Below are 26,515 nucleotides of genomic sequence, written 5' to 3'. Positions count from 1 at the left end.
TGTGCCAAGTTTCAAATTTTTCCAATCAGCAGTTTCAGAGATACAATGCTTTAATTTTTTTGCATATAATCTAAGATGACTGCCATATCACGTGACCTATGACATCACAATTATAATTAAAATACTCTCCATTGGCCAGGGTGGGGGGGAGGGGTGAGGGTCGTTCCTACCCTGACAATGTTGTGTCAATCGGACAAGTGGTTGCTGAGAGAAAAAAAAGAGGGTAAAAATAAGAGCAAAAAAGGGTCAAACAATAATCATAATTGTAAAAATAATATTATTAATAAAAATAATGAAAATCATATTAATAAATTATGAATGTCTTTTTCATATTCTCAAAATAAAGCTTGTAGAAAATTGATAGCAAAAGCTCAAATGGCAAAAAAGTAACAGTTCGGACAGACAGACAGACACAGAAGTGATTGCAAAAACCCATCTTACGCTGCACAAGTGGACGGGTTAATCACAATAAGAGTTGTATGCTTTAGAAAGCATCATTCAGAAATTATTTAGGAATAACGACTAAGACATCAGCAAAGTGCCAAGGTGTAAATTAATGTTTCATGTTCACAATGAAAATGAACAACCACTTTTGGATTACTTACAGATTTCTGTAATAATTAATTGTTGATAATCAACTCTGCATCCTTACAATAATTCACGGACCGGTGTTTGTGGGTTTGTTTGTCGGACGACTCCTCCTACAGTTTTGGGCCAATTACATCCAGACTTGCTACAGAGGATCAGCATAACACCAATTAATGCATAGGGGTACTTTTATCTTTGCCAGAGGTCTTCGGGGGTTGGTGGGGGGGGGGAGCACATTCTCTATGTAAATGTGTATCGTGTAGCACCACCTCCAGGTGCGGGAGGGTATTACAAGTCTCCACCATATACAGCACATTATTTCTGGCCCCACGTTTTACAGTGTAGTGAGGTGTTTTTAATTATAAGCAGTTGGTATGTTTTTGCTTCATGCACCTAACTCGGCTTATTTTTCCTATATGGAGCTGTCACTTGAATGTACACCGCCAAAATAAAGGTATGCGCCAGAAGAACAATGTTGCCTGTAGGGCGGGTACTCTGCTCGTATAAATAAAATGAAAAGGGCACTCTGCGATGTCGCGACGAAACCAGATATGCCTCTGTCCACATTATGACATAATTATACATACATGTACCAAGTTTGATTGAAATCCTTGAACCCCGATTCAAAATATTAAATAATTCTGGTTGCCAGACAATGCACCCGATCAGATTGAAATCTAAAACATACACTCTCCATGAATACAAGCTCATAATTGTGAAGTTTCATGATGAAGCGGTTCAAGAATTTTTTTTTTTTAAAGATTTTCATTGAATCCAATATGGCTTCCAGACCATGTGACCTATTAATTATTTGTGAACACTGTGGTGTCCCCAAGGCTTGGGGAACATGTTGATGAAGTTTCCTCTCAATCTGTCACACCATTCTGGAGAAGTTATTTGAATGTTTATTATTCTAAAAAAATCATAGCTGTCAAACCATGTGACCGATGACATCATCTGAAGAGAACTTCTTGTTCCTCATGGACAGGCAATCATACACGACCAGTCAAAAGTTTTTGAACACCCCCATTTTTCCAGTTTTTACTGAAATTTAAGCAGTTTAATGTTCCAATGAACTCTGAAATGAAAGCATAGAACAAATAAACAATTGGAGATAAAAAAATGAAATCATGGAATAGTTTTGTAAAACAGAATTTAATCGAACTTTTTGACTCATCAAAGTAGCCACCCTTTACAGATATAACAGCCGAACATACTCGTGGCATTCTTTCTACAATGGAAATTAAATATTGTTCGGAAAGTTCTTCCCAACACTGTTGCAGAAGTTCCCACAAATGTGTTGCACTTGGAGGTTGCTTTGCTTTCACCATTCTGTCCAGTTCATCCCAAACCAGCTCAATGGGGTTTCAGTCTGGAGACTGTGCTGGCCATTCCATGATTTGAAGCCTACCGTCTTGTTCTTTCCTTCTAAGGTAGTTCTGACATAGCCTGGAGGTATGTTTTGGGTCGTTATCTTGCTGTAGGATGAACCCCTGACCAACTAGTCATAGACCAGAGGGTATTGCATGGTGCTAAAAAATGCTGTGGTAGCCCTTTTGGTTCAGGGTGCCAGTCACTCTGTGCAAGTCACCAAATTTGGATCCAGCAAAAGAGCCCCAGAGCATCACGCTTCCTCCTCAATGTTTGACAGTTGGTGTCACACACTGAGGAACCATCCTTTCGCCAACTCGACGGCATACAAAAACCCTGCGTGATGGACCGAAGATATCAAATTTTGATTCATTGGTCCATAAGACCTTCTTCCAGTTTCAGTTGTCCACTGGCAGTGCTTCATAGCCCACGCAAGCCTCTTTTTCTTATTTTGGCATCTTCGCAATGGCTTTCTAATTGCCACTCGACCTGTGAAACCTGCAGCTCGAAGTCTTCTCTTCAAAGTTGAAACTGAGACTTCCTTACTTCGACCAGTGTTAAGCTGTGCTTGAAGCTGCTGTCCTGTGAGCCGCTGATCATGTAAGCTGTTGACTCTCAGAAACTTGTCTTCTGATTGTGCTGTGGCTTTGGGACTGCCAGACCTCTTCCTGTCAGAGTTTCCTCCAGTTTCCAAGTGCCTTTTGATGGTGTAGGAAACGATACTCACTGACACCTTGGCTTACTTTGCAATTTCTCTCTAGGAAAGACCTACACTTTTAAGGGTTATAATGGTCTGTCTGTCTTCCTTTGTTAATTGTCTTTTTCTCGCCATTATGATAGTGATATACTACTTCCTGCAGTGCAATATTGTCCAAATAATGCTTCAGAGGGTGTAGCAACACAGTCTGTTCCAATACTGCTTTTATACAGACAGAGGGTTTGTAACTCATCAACAAAAGTTGGGACACCTGTAGGAATTGTTTGCATCAACTTTCAAGGCTTAATTGACTTCCTTTGCTGCAGAACAGCTGCAGTTGCTAACCCATTACTTGTTCCATGATCAGGGCCTTTTTTAACAACTCTGAAATTTACATTATTTTTCAGTTTTTGGAAATCTAAACTTCTTTTTTTTTTAACCTCTGGCAGTTTACCGCTTAGCTTTTTACCATTTCAGGGAATTCACTGGACTAGAACTGCTTAAATTTGAGTAAAAACTGGAAAAATGGGGGTGTTCAAAAACTTTAAACCGGCGGTGTACCTGAAAAATTTAGCCTCGATCTGTTCAGCCATTTCAGAGATGATTTTTGAACGCTTTTATGTAAAAAAAAAAAAAAATTATGTGGCTGCCGAACCACATGGCTGATGTCATCAATTACCCCCCCCACCTCCCCCAACCCACCATATAATTTAGGCCAAAATGACCCTCAAAAGTTTTCATACCGATCGGATAAAGCATTTGACATGCAATTGTGACGTCATAACAAAGCCACCTATGACATTTAAAAAGCACTTATTTCCGATGTGGGGAGTACTTGACATGTGCCAAGTTTAAATTTTGTACATAGATCGGTTTCAGACATCCAGAGGTCCAAAGTTTTTCCTGTTTTCAACATGGCTGCCACACCACACAACCCATGACATCATAATTATCATTAAAACATTCCAAACGAGTAGTCGCACCTATGGTGAAAATTTTGTGTCAATCGGATAAGTGGTTGCAGAGAAAACAGAAAATTAGCACAGACGGACATGTAGACAACCCGAAAACATGCCTCCTGTGACTGTCAGGGAACCAACGGCCATCCAGTCACGGGATGGTGTCTCCTAAAAACACCCAATAGGAGGTAGGAAAATTTATTTGATCCTGTGAAGTGGTTTCCTCGTTTCAGGACTAAGTGAGGTTTTGCCAGTTTTTGCTCTTCTTTTTCTCTGTAGCCCTTCACATTTTGTGGCTCTCAGCCTTGTTCAGGGCAAATTCCAACAAAAAAAGAGATGATTATATGCAAAATTTCAAATGTTTAAAGATGTGCTCATAATTGCATTTTTTGATATTGGACCTTTTGACCATGCTACAGGGGGCAGGGTCAAAATGATACTCCTCACATGCTCTTGCCATGTGGTGATCATAACTACCAATTTTGGTGAATTTCTGCCCAACCATTTAGGAGATAGCGTGACAGACAGACAGAGCCGATTATAATATCCATCCCCCAGCCCCATAAGTTTCAAAAAGTGTGGGGATAAAGAGTAGAAAGGAGTTTTGTGCAGACCTGTAGATCAAGAAGTGCAGACGAATCTCTCTGGGGCAAAGAAGAGAAAATACATCACCAAAGTATGAACAATTTGAAGTATCCCCATGATAATCCAAAATTATGTTTTCTTCTTACTGAGAGGCACTGAGAAGCAAAAAGCAAGCAAAGAGGATTGCCAAGTTGCAGATGACAACACAGAAGAAGAGAAAGCTAGAGACTTAGGGAATGTAAATGTCTAAATCAAGACCATTCCAGAGACCTGCCACATTGGAAAGCGACACTGACAACAAGAGGTATGCCAGTTTCCCCACTATGAACCTGTTAACAAAAAACAACATCAAACTTGGCCGAATACACCTACGTGGAGTAAACATTTTTATTTTCTTCAGATTTGACCACATTTCTTTTTTAACCAATGTGTTGGCAATCAATTGGACAATGGAAATCATTGTCCAAGAGCAAATGATAGCAATTGTAAATTAGCTCAGGTGTACCTAATCACCTGCAAAATGACACACCAAGTTAATTGGCCTCCCCTGTGTTAAATTGTAGTGATTCTGATTATTTCAAAGTAAAATCAGCTGTTCCTGGAGGTTTCCTCTGCCAGGTAGTGCATTTCACAGCAAAGACTCAATCATTAAAATCAAGGAGTTTTCAAAAGACCTCTGGGATAAAGTTGTGGAAAGGCACAGATCAGGGGATGGGGATAAAAAATATTTCAGTCCTTGAATATCCCTTGAAGCACAGTCAAGACAATCATTAAGTGGAAGGCATATGGGACCACCAAGACCCTGCCTAGATCAGGCCGTCCCTCCAAACTGGATGAACAAGCAAGGAGGAAACCGATCAGAGAGGCCACCAAGAGGCCAATGGCAACTTTGAAAGAGCCACAGACCTTTATGGCGAAGACTGCTCACTATGCGCATGTGACAACAATATCCCAAGCACTCCACAAGTCCAGCCTGTACGGTTGGGTGGCAAGATGGAAGTCATTACTTAAAATAGCCCACCTTGAGTCCCATTCGAGATATGCAAAACAAACACTCCAGAGATTATGAAGCCATGTGGCAAAAAGTTTTGTGGTCTGACGAAACAAAGATGGAACTCTTTGGCCTGAATGCAAAACATTATGCTTGGCACAAACCCAACACAGCACCTCACCCAAAGAACACCATCCTTACTGTGATGCATGGTGGTGGCAGCATCATGTTATTGGGATGTTTCTCATCAATAGGGACAGGGGCACTTGTCAGGATAGAAGGAAAAATGGATGGAGCAAAATACAGAAAAATCCTTGAGGAAAACCTGCTGCCCTCTGCAAGAAAACTGAAAAATTGGGACAGAAGTTCACCTTTCAGCATGACAATGACCTGAAGCACACAGCAACAGCTGCTCCACTGGTGGCGAAGGAGCAAAAATATAAATGTCCTCAAGTGGCCCAGTCAGAGCCCTGACCGAAATCCAATTGAAAAGCTGTGGCATGACTTGAAGATTGCTGTCAATCAACATTTTGTGGGGGGGGGGGGTTAGGTATGGTCCAAGGATCATGCCATTAAATTTTGGACTTGCCCCCCCCCCCAAAATTGTTAGAGAAAATTTTTTTTTTTGCATTTCTACATGTTTTAAGTGATTTCCAACCCCCCCAAATTTTTTTTTACCCCCCCCCCCCCCCACAAAATAGAGAAATTTTTTTTTGCATTTCTACATGTTTTAAGTGATTTCCAACCCCCCCCAAAAAAAATTGTTGCCCCCCCCCAAAAAAGAGAATTTTTTTTTTGCATTTCTACATGTTTTAAGTGATTTCCAACCACCCCCAAAAAGTTACCCCCCAAATAAAATTTAGAGAAATTTTTTTTTTTTTTGCATTTCTACATGTTTTCAGTGATTTCCAACCCCCCCCAAAAAAATTGTTACCCCCCCAAAAAAAATTAAGAATTTTTTTTTTTTGCATTTCTACATGTTTTAAGTGATTTCCAACCCCCCCAAATAAAATTGTTTGAGAAAAAATTTTTTTTTTTGCATTTTTACATGTTTTAAGTGATTTCCAACCCCCCCCCCCAAATTTTTTTTTTTTGCATTTCTACATGTTTTAAGTGATTTCCAACCCCCCCCCCCAAAAAAAAAATGTTGGAGAAAAGAACTATAACTCTGTCAGCACTGTTGACATATTTAATGAATAAGTTATAAGATTCACTTGAGTGACCCAGCAGTATTGGCGGCGGAGGTTTTGCACTCTCCCTAGTGCTCCCCCTCTAGTTGAATATTTGGGCATTAAAACTAAATTGCGAATAATCGTAACTGCCAATAATATGCCAACTTCCGAGCCACGCACGTACGGGCACGCGAGAGTGAAGAAACGGCCTGTGTGGTTGTTGTTTGTTGCTCGCGGTTTGAATATTTTTTATTATTATTATTATTTTTAACGGGCACGTACTAGTATTTAAAAAGAGAGGATGGGTAGCTATTCAACAGTGGAGGTTACAATACGACTTTTCCTTGTGCAATACCAACAAAAAAGCCTCATCACTGCAAGAACTTTATTAATGCTTTCAGTCTGCCAACATTAACGTAAAGGAACAACATTGTTCGTCAGAATGATGATGCTCAGGACAAACATTTTCTGCAACAGCAGAAAAATAAGTTATACAACATACAGATAAAATAGGTTGGGCAGGACAGCTTAGAGGTATCTGCACTCGCCTATGAGCTATCTAGACAAGCCTGGGTTTGAATATCGACGCAACTATAAAGTGCCACCCTGGAATTTTGCATGCAGTGCGATGATGCATCAATGTGGGCGCTGTTCATCAAATGTATATAAATCTGGAGGATGTCTGCCAGGGAAAGTTGTTGGTTTACATCAAATATACCATTGTATCCTTCATGAAGAGTGACTGGGTTATTGGCAGCACACTGAAAAAAAAAATAATAATAATTAATGAACCTTCAGTCGAACTGGGATGAAAAGGTTCCCTGGTCAATTCCACAAGTTGGTCAAAATAATTGGGGCTATGAAAGTTGCAGCAGACACAAAAACACAACACACAGTAATGTGCTGCATTTTGGATCTGTCGATAACAACACTGGGCAACAACAACAAAAAAAAACTTTTCGTCTGCCACTTAGGGAAATGCAGGTGTTCTTAGCTAACTCTGGGCCGCTAATTTCAAATATGTAGTCACAATTTAGCCAGCATGTCAGGTTTTCAAAATATGTATATATAAAACATATATATCTTCTTCTTCTTTCGGCTGCTCCCTTTAGGGGTCGCCACAGCGGATCATCCGTATGATCCGCATAGTGATTTGGCACATGTTTTACGCCGGATGCCCTTCCTGACGCAACCCTGGTCGCCTCTTACAACACAGGGATATGGTACACCTATTTTAACCAGGGTATACACCGGCCCAGTACACTGGTACTCATTTCGCCGATCTCGGAAGGATGACAGGCTGAGTCAACCCCCTGGTGTATTAATTCAGTGGCCCAACGTGGCTTGAACTCAGGATCTTTTGGATCCCAAGCCGCTGCCCTAACCACTGCGCCAACACCAGGCTCTATAAAACATATGTATATATATATATATATATATATATATATATATATATATATATATATATATATATATATATATATATATATATATGTATGTATTAATGATACTCAGCATGCTATATCAGATACTTTATGATTGCAGATCGCCACATTGTACATCTAATATCAGTGCTTAGTACTTACTTTCACGTTATATTTAGATAACAATGATTGATCTCCGTGTATAATGTGTAGTATACAAACCAACAAAATAAACAAGTTTCAGAAAAAGAAGTTAATAAAACATTAGAACATGGCAATCTTAGGAAGGGTGTAAACTTGATCGAGAAATCTGCCTCATTGTGAGCGATTCAGAAACAACACTTCAAGTTTACACTCTTCCTTTCAATATAGTCAGTGTAGGCACTGTTCAGGCATGTTCAGAAGTGTGTGAGATACTTGCTCTTGTGTTTATGTGTGGAATTGGTGTCTCGTTGTAGGAACCAGCAGTAATCACCCATCATTTTTGGGTTGAACCGGTCTCGATACCTAGTTTCCATGACCGAAATGTCTTGATGGAATCTTTCGCCATGCTCATTGCTCATCGTTTACCTCACCCAGATTAGGTGGGAAGAAATCAAGATGAGAATGAAAGAAGTACATTTTAAGAGACATCCTACATCCCATTCGCTGATAGGCCTTTAGCATGTTGTACACTAATTCCACATACTGTTCAGCTCTATGGTTCCCAAGAAAGTTCTGCACAATCAACACAAATGCTTCCATGGTGCAAACTCAAGTGGGTTCAGTTTATTTTTGAACTCGAGATCACACATCAGTTCTCGAATCTGGGAACCAATGAAAATGAATGCTTTGAGTTTAGCATCAGTTTTTTCTGCACCAAACTTCTCTCTGAGATATTGGAAGCCATTACCATCATGATCTAAGTTTTTCATAAAGGTTAGGGTGAGTAAAAATTGTAATGCCACATGGAAAATTTTACTTAAAAATTTATAGCTTGGTCAGTTTTCATACATTTTATATAATTTCAAGTGCATTCTAAAACTCTTGTTAGGAACAATAATATTCTACAACAGTTGTATTGTGATAATTGAAACCAAAAAAAACACAAAAAAAATTCATGATCATATATCTTCCTCATAAGTGGTCACTTCAACTGTCATCATGCCAATTGGCTGGGTGTGGGTACCTCCCTCAGTTGCCATGGCACATGGCACCCGGATCTCAACCAACGATACTCCATCTCTTCTGGATCTGATTTTGACCAATTTCCTGAAAATATCTGATGTTCTTCCTCCACTCCAATCAGTTCATCTGACCATATGCTTGTCAAAGCAGACATCTCTCTGGATGATATTACAGAACCACCTCAGCACCGTTGAGTCTAGCATTTCACCAAGGCCGACTGGCAGGGTCTCCAAGCAGCCATCAAACTTCTAGACTGCTCTCCCATCTCTACTTCCTCCAACATCAACTCGTCCTGGGAATTCTTTCAAAGAAAGTTGCTCTCTCTCATGCACAGATTTATCCTCTCTCGTCTTCAGTTGTCCAACCCTTCCTCCCGGCCATGGTACATTGAAGCTTGTGGCGAGGCAGTTGTCCTGAAACAACTTGCCTTCGCCTCATGATGGAAGGCTAATCCAACTGAAGGAAATCTCAGTTCCTTCCACAAAGCTTGGAACAAGTGTGTGTCTACCCTCAGGAGACCTAAGAAACAACATCTTTCCAATCTCAAGACTGAACTCTCAAACTTGTTTCCCACCTCCAGATCCTGGTGGCGTCGAGTTAAATCTGTTTCTGGTGTATGTTCCCTCTCCATCCCTCCCTAACTTCAAATGGCCGCACTGCTGATACCGTACATGAAAAGGCTGAATGCAGGGTGTTTGTATGGTGAAAACCGCATGGAGTTTGCTTCTAAATCTTGTATCCCAAACCCATCGCTTTATGTACCCACCTTTCCCAGTCACGCCCAGCTGTCCCTGGACTCTGTGTCCTTTTCGCCTGACAAGATGGAGAGCTTGCTGTCAAACCTCGACTCAGATTCTGCAACCGGTCCAAACAGCATCAAGCCACGTGTCCTAAAAACCTGCTCCTCTGCTCTTTCTCATCCTCTCTCTGTTCTAGTCACCGTCTTATTTCCTCAAGGTCATCTGCCATCTGCTTGGAAATCAGCAAACATTACCACCCTGCACAAAAAGGTGTAACATGTGGATCATGTCTTTCAAACCTGACAAAACTCACACTCTCATTATGTGTCTCCGAAAGGACGGTGTGGAACCCCCCCCCCCAATGTATTTTCTCAACAATTCTCTTGAAGAAGTCTTTTCATTCAAGCTTCAGGATCTCACTGTCTGCCAAAATCTTCCATGGGAAAGCCACATTTCCAAGCTGGGCTCCAAAGCCAGTTGCTGACTGGGCATCCTCCATCATGCAGTCCTTCCTTGGCACACCTGAGCTCTTGACCACACGCAAAGCTTTTGTCCGTATATATATATATATATATATATATATATATATATATATATATATATATATATATATATATATATATATATATATATATATATATATATATATATATATATATATATATATATATATATATATATATATATATATATATATATATATATATATATATATATATATATATATATATATATATATCACCTCTCTCTGCTCTCTCTGAGTAGTGCTCTCCCCTCTGGGCTGGTGCTCCTGCCTCTCACCTTTCTCGGCTTCACGCAGTGGAAACCAAGGCATTTCGGATCATTGGCATCTCCCGCAATGAGGCCGAGACCGAGTCTCACTCTCTCACCGCAGGCAGATCAGTAGTCTTTCTGTCTTCTACCATCTCCTCACTAGCCTCACCCCCCCCGCTCTGTCTGAGATATGTCCCCCCACATATTTCCACAGGGTGCTCAAGGTCCACCAGCAACCCCCTTCTGGTAAAACTACCAAAATCAAAAATCACTGCTGACCTTCACTCTTTCATTCCTCCTCCCCCCCACCCCCCCCACCTTTTGAACAAACTCTCACACTCTCCCCTCCAGGTCTTTAAAACAGCTGATCACCACCATCTCTTATCTTCCCCCATACAAAACCATGATCTTTTCTACTCCCATTAATCCACCCCAAACCGACCAATTTCAAATTCCCTGCTTTCCTTCCCGAAAGTTCCTTGTCATGTAAGGTCCTGAAAGTACCTGTGGTGTCCATCTTGTTTAGCCCATGTTCCCCGACCGATCCCTCTCCCTTCCACAGATCTCCTAATGTCTGTTCCCCACTGTTTTGTCCTTCCCTCTCCCAACCCTCTTGTTGTATGTTCTGTGTGTTAGCTCTCATATGAGCCTCGACAGTGTATACAAAAAAACCCCACAAAAAACCCTCAAAATCACCCACCAGAGCAAGCAACTGTAATTGGACCACATGTATAACTCAAAATCCTGATGTGCTGAGAAAATTCTGACTTCACATTCAGAATCAGCATACTCCATTTAGTCGAGAATACATTTCCACCCCAGCAGCAAAATCTTTGTTGTCCAGTGTAATCAGAGCATTAAGAGCACATTACATGCTTACATTTAAGAATGAAAGAGATTTAAAACTGAATGTACAAGACACACAACAAAACTGGAAAGACTACGATTCCCACCATGACAGTTTCCTTGAAGGTCGGTAATTTAATTCCAAAAAAATATGTAATCTTGGAAAAAACTAAAATACAACTCAAATTTCAGTCAAGTAATCACAAAACCAAAGACAATAATTAATATGTTAACTCATCAAGGATTTCAAAATGAGACTGCATTTCCTTTGGGATGACATTCCATTGGACCTCTTGGTCCAAATTGGACAGAAACCCACAGACCTAAGGACCTCAGAAAGCCCAGAACCACTTCAAGTGAACACATGTTGCATTCATTATGCAACTGCACAAATGATGATGGACTGGTATAACATCAAAATGTGCAGGTTTCTTAACTTTGAAAAAAAAACACATGCACCATAAATTTAAAATAACAAGAATGACTGCACTGTGGTCACAACCTGCGACACAAAGACGATATATTTTTCGCCTCTTCTGGCCACTAAAATCCCTCATCCTTTTCTCAAGGTAAAAATGAAAAACAAGCAAAATGAAAAGATGAATAATGGAAAATGTTGCAGAAAGCATGGAACAACCTCCCAAATGAATTTCTCCAGAAATTGCAGGAAAGCATTTCAATATGGATATCTGCATTTTGTAGATATTGAAATTTCATTTTCTAAAGATTGAAATTTCATGCATTAATATTGACTTGTAGAATACAATTTATTTTGGTTTCTTTAATAAGACATGATTATTGCAATACATTTTATTTATCAAAATATACCACAGTAACAAAAAAAAAATGTTGATTTTCAAGGTGGCCTAAGACTTCTGCACAGTGCTGCACATGCACAAGCTTTTCCATGAGTCAAAAGGTGAATTGTAAAAAGAAGAATTGCATTAGTCTCATCAAAGTACTCTTAATAAGAGTATTGCATTCAATAACACAAGGAACTCACACAAAATATGGAGCAGTTCTGCTGTCATCATGTAGAAACAATCTCAGGAATGAGAGAATCAGACAGATTCTCAATCACAGACCATCATTTACCACTGAAATGTTTGCTTTGCTCAATTAAAATGCAGATGCTAAAAAGCAGGACTTTATTTTGATGACAAGCATATTGATTTTGACCTACAAGCCTGACAAAATAAAGTAACATGTCAAGTCAATCAGCCTTAAGCAACAACAAACCTTGTACTTCTGCCGTAGCTCATCGGTATCTTCTTTCTCGATCTCCAGCACCCGTCGTCTTTCCGTCGCATCTTCCGCATAGTCCATCTGCAACATTTCGTATAATTTGCAGAGTTAAGTTCTCAAGTAGATGCACAATGGAGGAAGTACAGTTAGTTGTTCACATCAAGTTCCATTGTAAGGAAGGAATTGCCACAAAACAAAAGCATAACAACACATGAACTGGTTCATATTTAACAAAAACAACATAAAAGCAAGATATAAACTATCCTAAAAGAATATCTGTAGATATTGAAATTATTTTTTATTTTTATATTATTTTGAATAAAGTATAGGGCGATCTACAGAATACATGCATTAAAATGACAGGGATTTTAACTCACCCTTTCCTCAAATCTAAATCTCAGCCTGTGTACCGTTCCCCCCATTTCCCACCTATCTTCCAGAAACTTGTTTGGTTGATTTTACTTTTCTTAACCGATCACCGCTTCTGCTTTCCACGTGCACATGCAAGACACATTTAAAGAGAAGAGGACAGTGTCATACCTCCATTTCCAGCCTCCCCATCCCCATAACATCATTCTTGACATAGATCGGGATTGGGTCAGTCCGTCCTACAGTGACAGGTGAGCAGAGAGAGACACAAATACAAATTTGTATCATTTTAAAGAAACTAAACATTACATCAAAATAAAAAAAACATACTGCTAAAGAAGGATTCCATTCCATAAATAGCAAGGCTAATCACCAAGAACATTTGATCTTCTATCAAAATCAACAAAGTGTCAATAAAAGTCGATAAAATTACAAATCAAGTATGCTTTAACATCAAAACATGTGCACAAAAACAATTCTGAATACAACTTTACATTCAGTCAGTTCCTTTGCTGGAGAAAACTGCATTCAACTATGAAATGGCAAAAACTCAGGTGGAAAATTCAATGAGGAAAAGAGTGATATTCTTGGATATCGTGGACAGCATCTAACACAGGCCAGCAACAAACTTTGCATTTCTATCTTCCTGTGACTCTTCAATCGATACTTCTGGCATTAATTTGCATTTGTCGTCAGATCATCAAAACAATCATACCTTTACGAGACAAACACTAGTTGAATTTTGGTAGAACCACCACCAACCACCTCCTTACCCTCGTACATGCATTTTTCCTTATATCCTTTAACTTTTCTCTTCCCGGCCTTCTTGCATATCTCTTCACTCCTCTAAACACACTTTTCAAGGCTTGTACACATAAGGACAACACTGTTGACAAATCACTTTCTGAAATGATAGATGTCCTTGACCTAGCCATACACTGAGGAAAATCAAAAATCCAAATCCCAGGAAAATCACCAATGGTGCCAAGGCTGCACTCAAAATATGGCACTGGTTCACCACACACAGGAGCACATTTTCCAACAGGATTCACCAGGGGGGGGTAAATTATTTGACTTAAAATTTTCCAATAAATTGCTGTCTTAAGAACACACTAATTAAGAACATGCTGGACTTGATGAGCGAACCAATGACAAAACAGCAGCCAATGGCATCAACTATTGTACAGCAAAGTACATATCCTCGAGTTAAGATGAGTCGGACAGTTTATAAATGAACGACCTCTTCAATGCTGTCAAGAGTTTTGACAAAAATAAATTAAACCAAGACTGAACCGAAGGTGAGCACAAAGCAATGCTGGAAAAAAAATACTGTGATAAACAGCATTAGTTAAAATAAACAAAAAATTTCAATCATCGCAGAAAGAGGATAAAGATGAGCCAGATACACGCTTGCCAAAAATGGAAAATGTAATCAAGAGAATGAGAGATGGGAAAGCACCAGGAGTGGATCAACTTCCAGCCGATCTGAAAAAGTAACTGGGGAAGGAATTGAAATTCTGCACAGATTAAAATCTGGAACAGCAGAGATTGGCTGAATGATTGAACGAGAAGTGTTTATTATACAGATGATACTACAGTGCCCCATCAGTGTAAAATGAACACCCCTAGTTGTAAACAAACGAAATTTTCATGAATACAATCAAATGGACTCATTATAGTCGTATCTGGTAGCATGTCCGTTGGCATCATAGAGTGCTTTGAACCCATGAAGCATTGAATCGATGATAATTCACCTGATCCAGATTTTGCAAAATGTGGAGTAGATTCTGTTGCAGTTCTTGCCATACTTGGCAGTGGTCAACTGTTAAGCAGCCTCCAGATCCATGTTCCCAGATGTGTTTGACGACATTCATGTCAGGAATCCGATGCCTAGGCAGGAAGCTGCAGCCCACTCTTTCTCGTTCAGGCAGATGTAGTTCTGGATTTATGGCATGTGTCACTACCTTCCTGCAGTAAATTTGTGCCATACTACAAAAAAACCTTCCTGGAAAACAAGTAACCTTTCACCACGATAACAAGAAGGCCTTTTACAGGTGAACTGCTCGCTTAAAGACTTGAAGGGAAGAATACAACTGAACAATGTCTGGAAGGCAGTTGAACAAAATGGAAAAAATAAGAACAAAAGAATGGAGGTGGGTGGAAGGTCTGTCAAATAATCGAGAGTCGAGAGAGAGAGTCGAGAGAGAGAGTCGAGAGAGAGAGTCGAGAGAGAGAGGCGAGAGAGAGAGGCGAGAGAGAGAGGCGAGAGAGAGAGTCGAGAGAGAGAGTCGAGAGAGAGGCGAGAGAGAGAGTCGAGAGAGAGAGTCGAGAGAGAGAGTCGAGAGAGAGAGTCGAGAGAGAGAGTCGAGAGAGAGAGTCGAGAGAGAGAGAGTCGAGAGAGAGAGTCGAGAGAGAGAGTCGAGAGAGAGAGTCGAGAGAGAGGCGAGAGAGAGAGAGAGAGAGAGAGAGAGAGAGAGAGAGAGAGAGAGAGGCGCGGAGAGGCGCGGAGAGGGGCGGAGAGGGGCGGAGAGGGGCGGAGAGGGGCGGAGAGGGGCGGAGAGGGGCGGAGAGGGGCGGAGAGGGGCGGAGAGGGGCGGAGAGGAGCGGAGAGGGGCGGAGAGGGGCGGAGAGGGGCAGAGAGGGGCAGAGAGGGGCAGAGAGGGGCAGAGAGGGGCGGAGAGGGGCGGAGAGGGGGTGAGGGGAGAGGGGAGAGAGAGAGGAATTGGAGTCATTCCTTCAAATAGAAGAACAAAGGATATTTAACCGAAATAAACCTGAATCGAAAGGAAACATGAGCAAGAAAAAAAACATGACAAGATGTCAATAGGAGATCAATAATTAGGATTTACAATTGCTAACCCAAACAGGACTATTCCTACTACCCTTTGTACTGATGCAAGAAACTGTTTTTACCCTTGCCGAAGGAGAGGGTATTGCAATTAGGTCTGTCTGTCTGTCTGTCTGTCTGTCTGTCTGTCTGTCTGTCTGTCTGTCTGTCTGTCTGTCTCCTGAAGTTTAGTGTTTTTCTCTGCAACCCCTTGTCGGATTGAGACGAGATTTTCACGATAGCAGCGACTACTCATTTGGAACATTTTAATGTTAATTATGTCATAGGTCACGTGGTGTGGCAGCCATGTTGGAAAAACCGAAAAACTTTGGAACCTTATCTCTGAAACTGCACCAAGGAGAAAATTGAAACATGGCACATGCCAAGTCCTCCTTATGGGGAATGAGTGCAATTTTTTTATATCATAGGTGCCTTCGTTATGACATCTTAATTGCATATGTAGAACGTTACATCAGATCAGCAAGAAAATTTTTGAGGGTCATCTCTGGTAAAATGGTCCACAGGAAAAAATTGATGTTGTCATTTGTCATGTGGTTCAGCAGCCATATTGTTTAAAAAATAAAATAAAATCAACCCCTCAAAATTCTTCTCTGAAATGGTTGAACAGATCGAGGTGAAACTACAAATGACTGCCTAACCATGAGGAACAAAAGGTTCACACATATGATGTCATAGATCACATGGTTTGGCAGCCATATTGGATTTACACAAAAACCTATAAAAAATCTTCTCCAGAACAGCTGGACAGATCGAGGGGAAACGTCACAAATGTTCCCCAAGCCTTGGGGATACCAGGGTATTCACAAATAAATGATGTCACTTGGTCTGACAGCCATATTAGATTGAGAGAAAATCTTTTGTATAAATCATCTCTTGAACCGCTTCATCAATCGACGTGAAACTTCACAATTATGATCTAGTCGTGATGGGGAATACATGTTTTAAATTTCAACTTGATCGGATACATAATCAAAAAAGCAAGAATTGTTCAATTTCTTGATCTGGGTTCTTTTTATTTTTTTTCTAGAAGGCTCACTTGGCTGTGCCTGAATGGGTTTGAGAGTAGAAGAGCAGCAGCTGAAATGTGAATCCTATCCAGGTTCCTCTTGATGACTTCATCTTTGCTCTTTGCTTGTTTGGGTTCCTTCTGATGACTCCAATGCAGGACTGTACCTATTTGGTCTTCCATTTCATTTGATTTTAATTAATTTTTATCCCATTCTAAATTCAATTGAATAATAATAATAATAAAAAAGTCATGGGTCAGGGTCAGGTGTCCAATCAAAGCAGGGTTGCATCAGAGCGGGACGTCTTGGTACCCGGTCCTCACTGCCAGCAGTTATGAAGTGGTAGATCCAGTTATGTTTATTTTGAATTATGTAACACACCAGTACACAAATGCTCCACAAAACTACACAAACACCACACAAAACAAGTCCTGGCGAGGGTCTGCAATCTCCGATTGCTCTTTTTCTTGTTTTGTATAGTGTTGAGGCTCATGGAAGAGTGAGAACACAGATCGGATCAAGATGTAACAGAACAAAAATAACAGATAAAAGGGAGGAGGACATATAAACATCATGGTTGAGGGACAAACTAGAGAGAGTTGGAGAAACAAAGGATGCGGGGAAGATCATGAGGAATAGTGGAAAATGCACAGGGTAAACAAGATGGATACAGCTGGAAGCTCCCAATCACAAAAGTGGAAGGAAAAGCTGGAAACCCGGACAGCAGTGGGCTTGGGGAGGATTAATGGGGGTAGTAAAGATCTGGTTGTGGATGGTGGATGATCTGAGGGAGGAATGAGATTGAAGCATGCACACTGCAGAAACCTGGGGGTTGGGGGGGGGGAGAGAAAGAGTACAAAGCACGAAAAGACCAATGGTGCAAAACCAGAAAGGAGGTTGTAGTAGACAGAGAGACCAATGACATGTCCTCCACCAATCAGGTGTTCTCTTTTCCACCCAACAAATGAAAGCATGTGTCCAAGCGAAATTTCTCCACAAAATAAGGTTAAATAGACTTCAGCATTAGACATCAGGAATTATGCGTGAATGGTATGAGGGGATATCGATATATAGCTATATAGACATATATATATATATATATATATATATATATATATATATATATATATATATATATATATATATATATATATATATATATATATACATCCTCCTTTAAAAAAAAAATCACCTTTTGTTGCCTTTTCGCCTGGAAGTAAATTGCATCAAATCGGACTTTTTCCACATCGTAACTCGCAACTTCGAAGTGAAAAACAAATTTGACAAATTTCAGAAAGTTAATTAAAAATACAAAACGAGAATATGGTTATACTTGTGGGGGTTAGATATTACCAAAGAGCAGACAGCACTGCATAGAGTAGCATGGTCCATGTACAAGTAGTCAGCCAATCTCGATGTATCAAGTAGGGACACATCAGATAAAGGAATGTTTTGTTTGAATGTACACCATACAGGGGGTGGTGTGTGGTAATAATTAGTTCGGGATTATAATCAGGGAAATTGTGCTGCAACCCATATGTAAACATCTACCAGGGCTGCTCGGAGACAGGCAAGAGAGGAAGAAGAGGGGCAGAGCCATGAACGCCTCCTGCGGCAGAACTATAGACGCCTTCCAAGAGGGAAGCGTTACGCGGGGAGATGAGGGAGGAGCCGACAAGGGCTGAGGAGGAGGAGGAGAGTTCCGTGGAGAACAGAGCCAAAGAAGTCGAGCAGGTTAGTGACTGAGGAGAGCCTGAAAAGAAGGACCATAGAGATCTGAAAAGAGCGAGAGAGAGAATTTGGCAATCTGATGACTCCGAGGAGAGCTTTCTTAAGGAGAGCTGGTGAAAGAGATCACCCTTCCTGCATTTTCGTCGTTTTTACCTGCTGCCTGTTCTTCATCATACTCATCACCTCACCACCTGCTTGTGGCTCCCTGGGCCGATCCTTCCACCTGCTCGTCCACTAGCAGCTGAGTCCCCTAGTTTTGTCCCTTTATCGTCCAGAGTAAGGCTTTTGCTGCTGAAAGAGTCCAGAGTAAGGTGCCTTAGTTTCTTTAGATTCATTTTTACCTCATTGTGTATAATCTATATATTAATACTGAAGGACCAATTTTGTGCTCCTCCTCGCGGTTGCGTCACGTTTTTCTCGGTACTGTGACCTGGACTGAAAGAGACTTCGTACCTGTAAGAGTGCATCGCACATAGTGGTGATAGTCAACTTTCAACTCTGAAGCAGAATAAACACTTCGTTTTACATTCGTTTACATGGCGACGTGTGACGTCACCGCTGAGAGGCGTCAGGACGTCATGACATCATCGGTCATTCGGTGACGTCATTACGTCTACCGTCGACAGACCGTTACCGCTGAGAGGTGTAATTCCACTCCTCGAAAATAGCGTCTGCAATGTAAATCCCTCTTCTGCACATGCTGACTACCTCAGAATGTGAATTTGACAAAAAATGGAACAAGAAACATTGCATCTTCTATCTATATATTAATACTGAAGGACCAATTTTGTGCTCCTCCTCGCGGTCGCGTCATGTTTTTCTCGGTACTGTGACCTGGACTGAAAGAGACTTCGTACATGTAAGAGTGCATCACACATCGTGGCGATAGTCAACTTTCAACTCTGAAGCAGAATAAACACTTTTCGTTGAGACGGGGACGAGGAGTGAAGAGGTGGGGGCGTGGGATGAAGAGACGAGGGCAGGGAGTGAAGAGGTGGGGTGGGGGATGAAGAGATGGGGGCAGGGAGTGAAGAGGCGGGGGGCAAGGTAAGCAAATTTTTGGGCGAGGGTAAGCAAATTGAAAGTGGGAAACGGGGTGGAAATGGGGTGGGGGTGAGGTGAATTAGGCGGGGTTGAGTGTGAAGGAGTGGACAGGGGGACGGGGGCAAGTGCGGCGGGGAATCAAGAGACGGGGATCGGGGAGTGAAGAGGTGGGGCCGGAGTAATTAAATTTTTGGGCGGGGGTAAGCAAATTGAAGGTGGGGGGGTAATGGGGCAGGGGCGGGGGATGAGTGGGCGGGGGCAAGCATGCCCTGTCCAGTCCATGTCCCTCGAGTGTGGGTGAGCTGGTGAGGGTGGTTGAATGAACAGAATTCGTCTGTGACGGGGCTTCGGCTAGTTATTCACTAATTCCATTCCCTTTCTTCCCTTCCAACTCACCGTCATATTCCTTTTGTCGGGTCAATCTTCCCCTGGTTTTGTGTTTCGGGAAATAAAACCGTTGGTTTTACAAGAGCTAAGGTTCTCTTGTCCCTCCGCACAACCGCACGCACGTAGTCCACCATAATTCGGAAGAATCCAGAAGAGTTAAAACCGTTCGGTGTATCGAAGGATTTTAACTTCCCACTGCAACAAGCTCGACGTTAGTTGAGCAGTTGCTGCAGCAATATCATGGTTGGATCAGTGTCCACCCTCCTGAGTTAATACTTTGTGGAAGCATCTTTGACACCAATTACAGCTGTGAGTGTTGGGATAGGTCTTTGCCAACTTTGCACACCTTGATTGGGCAATATTTGCCCATTCTTCTGAACAAAACTGTTCAAGCTCAATCAAGTTGTGTGGGAAGCATTGATGGACAGCTATCTTCAAGTTATGCCACAGATTTTCGATTGGATTTAGGTCGGAGCTCTGAATGGGCTACTCAAGGACAATTATCTTTGTATTCATTTGCCAATCCAATGTAGCTTTGGCTGTGTGCTTCAGGTCGTTGTCATGCTGAAAGGTGAACTTCCGTCCCAATTTCAACTTTCTTGCAGAGAAAAGTTTCAACTTTCTCGGATATTTCTATATTTTGCTCCATCCATTTTCCCTTCTATCCTGGCAAGTGCACCAGTTCCTGCTGATGAGAAACATCCCCATAACATGATGCTGCCACCACCATATTTCACATTCGGGATGGTCTTCTTTGGGTGATGTGCTGTGTTGGGTTTGCGCCAAACGTAATGCTTTGCATTTATGTCAAAACGTTCCATCTTGGTTTCGTCAGACCACAAACATTTGGCCACATGGCTTCAAAATCTCCAGTGTTTTTTTGCATACCTCAAACAGGACTCAAGGTGGACTTTTTGAGCAATGGCTTCCTTCTTGACACCCGACCGCACAGGCCAGACTTATGGAGTGCTTGGGATTTTTGTCACCTGCACACAGTGACCAGTCTTTGCCATAAAAGTCTGTAGCTCTTTCAAAGTTGCCATTGGCTTCTTGGTGGCCTCTCTGATCAGTCTCCTCTTTGCTTGGTCATACAGTTTGAAGGAATGGCCTGATATAGGCAGGGTCTTGGTACCACAAGCCTTCCACTTCTTAGTGATTGTCTTGACTGTTCATCGAGGGATATTCAAGGCCTTTGAAATATTTCTAAGCCCATCCTCTGATCTGTGCCTTTCCACAACCTTATCCCAGAGGTCTTTTGAAAGCTCCTTGGTGCTCCTGGTTGAGTCTGCTATGAAATTCATGACCCAGCAGAGGAGACTTACTGGAACAGCTGATTTTATTCAGAAATAATCAGAATCATGACACTTTAACACAAGTTGAGGCCAATTAACTTGGTATGTGATTTTGAAGGTGATTGCTTACATCTGACCTCATTTACTATTGCTGTTACAAGGGGGTGGACGCTTATCCAACCAAGATATTCTGGTTATTGTATTTTTCATTAATTTGCTGAAATTTGTAGTATTTGTTTCTCACTTGGAAGTTGTGGGTGATGATGTGTAAATAAAGGTGGAAAAAGTCTGATACAATGCAATTTAATTCCAGGCTTTAAGGCCACAAAAGGGTGAAAAAATTGAAAGAGGGTGTAGACTTTCTATAGGCAGTGTATGTTGAAAAGTCCAGGGGTCGATTTCCAACTCACCATGTAGGTTCTTTCCAAGGCCCTTGCCCAACTTCCAACCATGTTTCTGCAGCAGCCTGTGGCCAATGTTATCCTGTCACACGCAACACGCACGAACATAAACTTTCCACAGCTGTCTGGTGTGCCACAAGCCAACAGAGCCACCGCACGAATGTGGCAGCTTTGCATGGCTGAGCAAACTTGCTTTAAGGCCAGCGTGAGGTGTGCGCATTGCTCAGTGGGTTGGGGAAGGGGAGGCAAAGTTTGCCCACGATGGCCAGACTTGTTAATCAATTCGATTTTTGAGCCAAAATGCCACCGCCAACTGGACTGAAAGCAGAGCTTGCCTTTTTAGTGCAGTTAGTCAATTACCTGGAGAGCAATAGCTAGAACAGGGAGAATTAAAAAGCAAGGTTTTCTGTGCCGCCGTCAGCTGTATTTCACAGTTATGTGCAAGAGACTGTGACTGTTGCATCACAAAAGACCAAATGAAACCATTGCCAGAGCTTAGGCCCTTCTTGATCAGGACCATTTTGTGGGCATGCAAGCGATGACACAGATCGACAGGGAAAACAGAAGTTAAAGCTAAAAGAAAACGGATGTTAGAATACCACATGTACAAACAGAATGGAGCGATTGCAATATGGGCCTTTTTTTTCCATAAGATCAACCCTCTTCCAAAGCAGAACAGGCCAGGAGACAGTCAGCAGCAAAAGCCTTTAGTGCAAATGAGGAGAGAAGAAAAGGAAAAATAAAACAAAACAAACTGCAAAGAACATGATCTCAGCAAGTTTTTGAAAGCATTTAAGGTTAAAAACTATCTTCATTGATTGACGAGGTCTACAATTACACAATCCAACTACTCCAAGCGCACCCATTGTAATTCGTAATTGTATTACCCTGTCAAGAGATGTGCAATCCCATTGGTTTTGCAGCTGAGATCAAGTCTTCCACAGGTAGCTTTCAAGGAAGTTGATGCAGAAATAAAGGAGACAAACAAAGCAAGTTGCCATTATAGAAAGCAGTGCAAGTGGGCTTTAAACATTTCAATACGAACCTGGCTTTAACAAACTGGGCTGTCAAAAAAAGTTAAAAATGTAACAAATTAAGAAACTGTTTGAGGTCACTATGTAATCTATGTAACCTAAGCAACCCTCGCAACACACAGCAAAATACCAGTCTTCCACTGACAGAGATCAGTGAAGGCAAGGGAGAGACACCACATGTTGGTTGTTGTTAAAAGTCATAAAACACAAATTATATGAAGAATGGATGGGGCCCAGACGTGCTTTGGAGCAATAGAGAGCTTGAAATGCGTTTTACAAATGTTAGAGCGGGCATTAACAGGAATCACAAAAGCAAGCAAAGCAATATCAAACCCAGCCTCAGCAGCATCGCCAAAATGCAGCAACAAGCACTCACGGCTCTGTCCAAACTAACTGCGCCAAATGCAATCATCGGCGTGACAAGTGTGGCTAAGCAAGTGCTCGTGTCTTGAATGTTGAAATGTCACAAAGCGTTACATCACTACCACATGGGTCATGGATAAGAAAAAAAAATATCTTTTTTTAATAGTTCTTCGAAAAATTCTGAAGCAACATTAACGAGTCAAAATGCATACTTTCACCAAAATTTGTGACATTTTATGGGCGGTAGGTACATCTTGACAAGGTCCTTGTCACTGTTATCGACTCATTTCTCAATATTTAAACTTGAGCAAGGTCAATGGCGTGCCATCGCAAATGCCCACGCTTCCCACCAAATGCAAAGTTGAAAGATGGAAAGATTCCACCGGGAATGAACAAATATGAAATTCTGATTTAAAATATTTTCGTTTTTGACTACTATGACCGAGTCCCCTACCCCATGGAGCATGAACTGGGGGTCAACTCTAAAACATAGTTAAATACCTCACGTGTTCCCGAATGTTGATTACACATTCAAAGATTCATTAAAAATGGTTAAAAATGTGCCTGTAATTGCATTCTTTAGACCTTTTGACCTCAGCATGAGGGATGGAGCCAAAAATGACACTGCTCTTGCACATTATTGCCAGGTGGTGATCACAACTACCAAATTTGGTGACTTTCTGCACAACCGTTTGAGGAGACATCACGTGATGGACAGACAGAGACAGACAGACAGACAGACAGACAGCTGTTTTCTATATAGACAGACTGAGCTGTTTAATTAATACTGTACTGCATTTATATATTACAATATCCCATCATTTTAAGTGGTGAAGCCACTGCAATATTTGGGTATGTCCTTCCTTCCATCCATCAAAATAAAGAAGAAGAAACCTTTCTACCCTACCACATTTAATTCTAATGGGTTCTAAAGTGTAATTCTGGAGGGTTCCAAAGTGTAATTCTGGAGGGTTCCAAAGTGTAATTCTGGAGGGTTCCAAAGTGTAATTCTGGAGGGTTCCAAAGTGTAATTCTGGAGGGTTCCAAAGTGTAATTCTGGAGGGTTCCAAAGTGTAATTCTGGAGGGTTCCAAAGTGTAATTCTGGAGGGTTCCAAAGTGTAATTCTGGAGGGTTCCAAAGTGTAATTCTGGAGGGTTCCAAAGTGTAATTCTGGAGGGTTCCAAAGTGTAATTCTGGAGGGTTCCAAAGTGTAATTCTGGAGGGTTCCAAAGTGTAATTCTGGAGGGTTCCAAAGTGTAATTCTGGAGGGTTCCAAAGTGTAATTCTGGAGGGTTCCAAAGTGTAATTCTGGAGGGTTCCAAAGTGTAATTCTGGAGGGTTCCAAAGTGTAATTCTGGAGGGTTCCAAAGTGTAATTCTGGAGGGTTCCAAAGTGTAATTCTGGAGGGTTCCAAAGTGCAATTCTGGAGGGTTCCAAAGTGCAATTCTGGAGGGTTCCAAAGTGCAATTCTGGAGGGTTCCAAAGTGCAATTCTGGAGGGTTCAAAAGTGCAATTCTGGAGGGTTCCAAAGTGTAATTCTGGAGGGTTCCAAAGTGTAATTCTGGAGGGTTCCAAAGTGCAATTCTGGAGGGGTCTAAAGTGTAATTCAGGAGGGTTCTAAAGTGCAATTCGAGAGGGTAATGTGAAAGGGTCTTTCCAGAGGATAATTTGAAAGGGTCTTTCCAAAGGGTAATTTGAAAGGGTCTTTCCAGAGGGTCTTTCCGGAGGGTCTTGACAGAGGGTAATTCTGAAGGGTATTTTTCTTTTCTGGGCTTTGCCTATTTCGTATTAAAAATGCCAAACTGAACCGCTTCCTTCAGACATGGATGCGATATATATTTTTTTGAAGCGTGGGGATAAACATTGATGTAAGATGGGTAACCAACCATTTTTAGCTCACCTGGACTTTAGTCAAGTATGCTTAAGGCAAATGAGCAGTGTCTGTCGGTGAGTGAGTCAGTAAACACTTCAGTCATTACCGCTTGACCCACACACAATTTTTATGAAACTTGACTACAACCTTCATATCTGATGCCTAATGAAGGAGTATTGACCGCATCAAAATATGCACTCATTAAAAAGGGGTCTTCAGGGCAGGGTTAGACCTCCCAAAATAGGTATTTGCTCTCTTCTCAGAAGCTACACAAATAATTTTGATGAAACTTGACCACAGCCTTCATCACCTGTCATGTACCAAAGCGTATTGACTATCAAAATCTGCGCTCATTAAAAGAGTCGATGGGAAGGGGGGTGGGGGGGGGGAGTTGACCACCTAAACAGGAAGATATTTGCTCTCTTTTCCAAACTACATACACAATTTAAATGAAACTTGACCGCAACTTTCATCGCCTGTGATGCACCAAATTTTATTCATGGCATTTAAAAAATTAATGGGCCTGGGGGGGGGGGGCATTTGGGTGACCGTTGCTCCTAATCCAGGTGAGCTTCAGAACAGACAATCCTATTTTTAAACCTAAAGCTCCAAAAACGAACAACAGCAGAGAGGCAAGAGCTGTTAATCGTGACATGAAAAAGGCAAACAATGCTCCAGCGGGGGTTTCGTTGAACGCTCTGTTATATTCATGGGTCCAGCCATTGCTTTATTCTGACCTTTGTCCCCATTACATTTCGCTTACTGTAAATTGACTACTTAAAGCCATGGCAGTAAATAATCACATACTGCAATGCGAGCATTCACAGAACACTTTACCAAGTACTGTCTTGAGAAACAAGGACATGGGCATGGTTTACGATTGGCAAATTTGATTGGTCATGCTAATGTAAAACGCCATAATATTTTGTCCAAGTACTACTAAACAGAACGGTTTTCATTGTGCCAAAAAGGCTATTTGTGTTCTCGTGTTCAAGTATATAATTCCATTGAACTAAAATGAGGTTGTAAAGATGGTAGGGGGGGAATTTTTATTTTTTTTTGAAACTTTACCGCCATTGATGCAGTCTTATACACCACCTTATAAGACGTTATTCGAGTTATTTGTGCGTGCTGTTTATGTCCTTTATGACGTCCTTAAAAACAGTTTCTTCTTTGAAAAGATTTTCAATTTTGTTTGACTGCTAGACAAGCAGACAGGCAGGCAGACAAGAAAAAAAAATCATCTCACTCCTCTCTGCACATGCATGATCAGGACAAATTCAGAGGCAAAGTACTGCTATAACTTCAGGTTTGTTTTCCGATTCGTGTTCAAAATATAACACTCAATCTAAAAAAAGTTGTTCCAGTTTAAAATATAACATTCAATCGAAAAAAAGTTGTTCCATTCAAACGAAAATAAGTGGTTCCTGAACATGAACTGAAGTTTGAAGACAGACAGACAAACAGACAGAGAGACAGAGAGACACAGAAGGAAAACAATTGCTTAACCTTGCTTTTCACTTCTCATGTGTTGGCTAACTAAAAGTAGTGATCTCAAAAATCATTCCAAGTCCTAAAAGTAGTATTCACACCAGTCTAAGCCTTC

The 26,515-nt window shown here is 41.2% G+C and overlaps 1 protein-coding gene across 5 annotated transcripts in view; it reads right to left on the bottom strand.

The window, feature by feature from the left end:
- Window positions 1-26,515, bottom strand: part of GPATCH8 (G-patch domain containing 8) — a 168,848-nt gene that overhangs the window by 125,666 nt on the left and 16,667 nt on the right. The window contains exons 3-7 of one of the 5 annotated variants that reach the window (XM_085870939.1): window positions 22,526-22,586; window positions 22,238-22,343; window positions 21,648-21,720; window positions 13,100-13,167; window positions 12,554-12,640 (exon numbers count right to left, since the gene is read on the bottom strand). The exons of 1 other annotated variant lie outside the window; for it this stretch is intronic. In XM_085870939.1, coding sequence (XP_085727065.1) covers window positions 12,554-12,640; window positions 13,100-13,167; window positions 21,648-21,720; window positions 22,238-22,288 — 279 coding nt within the window. In that variant the 5' untranslated portion in view covers window positions 22,289-22,343; window positions 22,526-22,586. Of the gene's footprint in view, window positions 1-12,553; window positions 12,641-13,099; window positions 13,168-21,647; window positions 21,721-22,237; window positions 22,344-22,525; window positions 22,587-22,683; window positions 22,703-26,515 lie in introns of all 5 variants that reach the window. 3 more of the 5 variants (XM_085870942.1, XM_085870943.1, XM_085870937.1) reach the window with 3 other exon arrangements.

This window comes from Eptatretus burgeri, chromosome 2 (assembly GCF_056783735.1).
Source record: "Eptatretus burgeri isolate ZD-2024b chromosome 2, Ebu_testis_v1, whole genome shotgun sequence".
In the NCBI taxonomy this organism is placed as follows: Eukaryota; Metazoa; Chordata; class Myxini; order Myxiniformes; family Myxinidae; genus Eptatretus; species Eptatretus burgeri.
The sequence above is the reverse complement of the archived record's forward strand: the minus strand, read 5'-3'. Positions and strand labels throughout refer to the sequence as shown.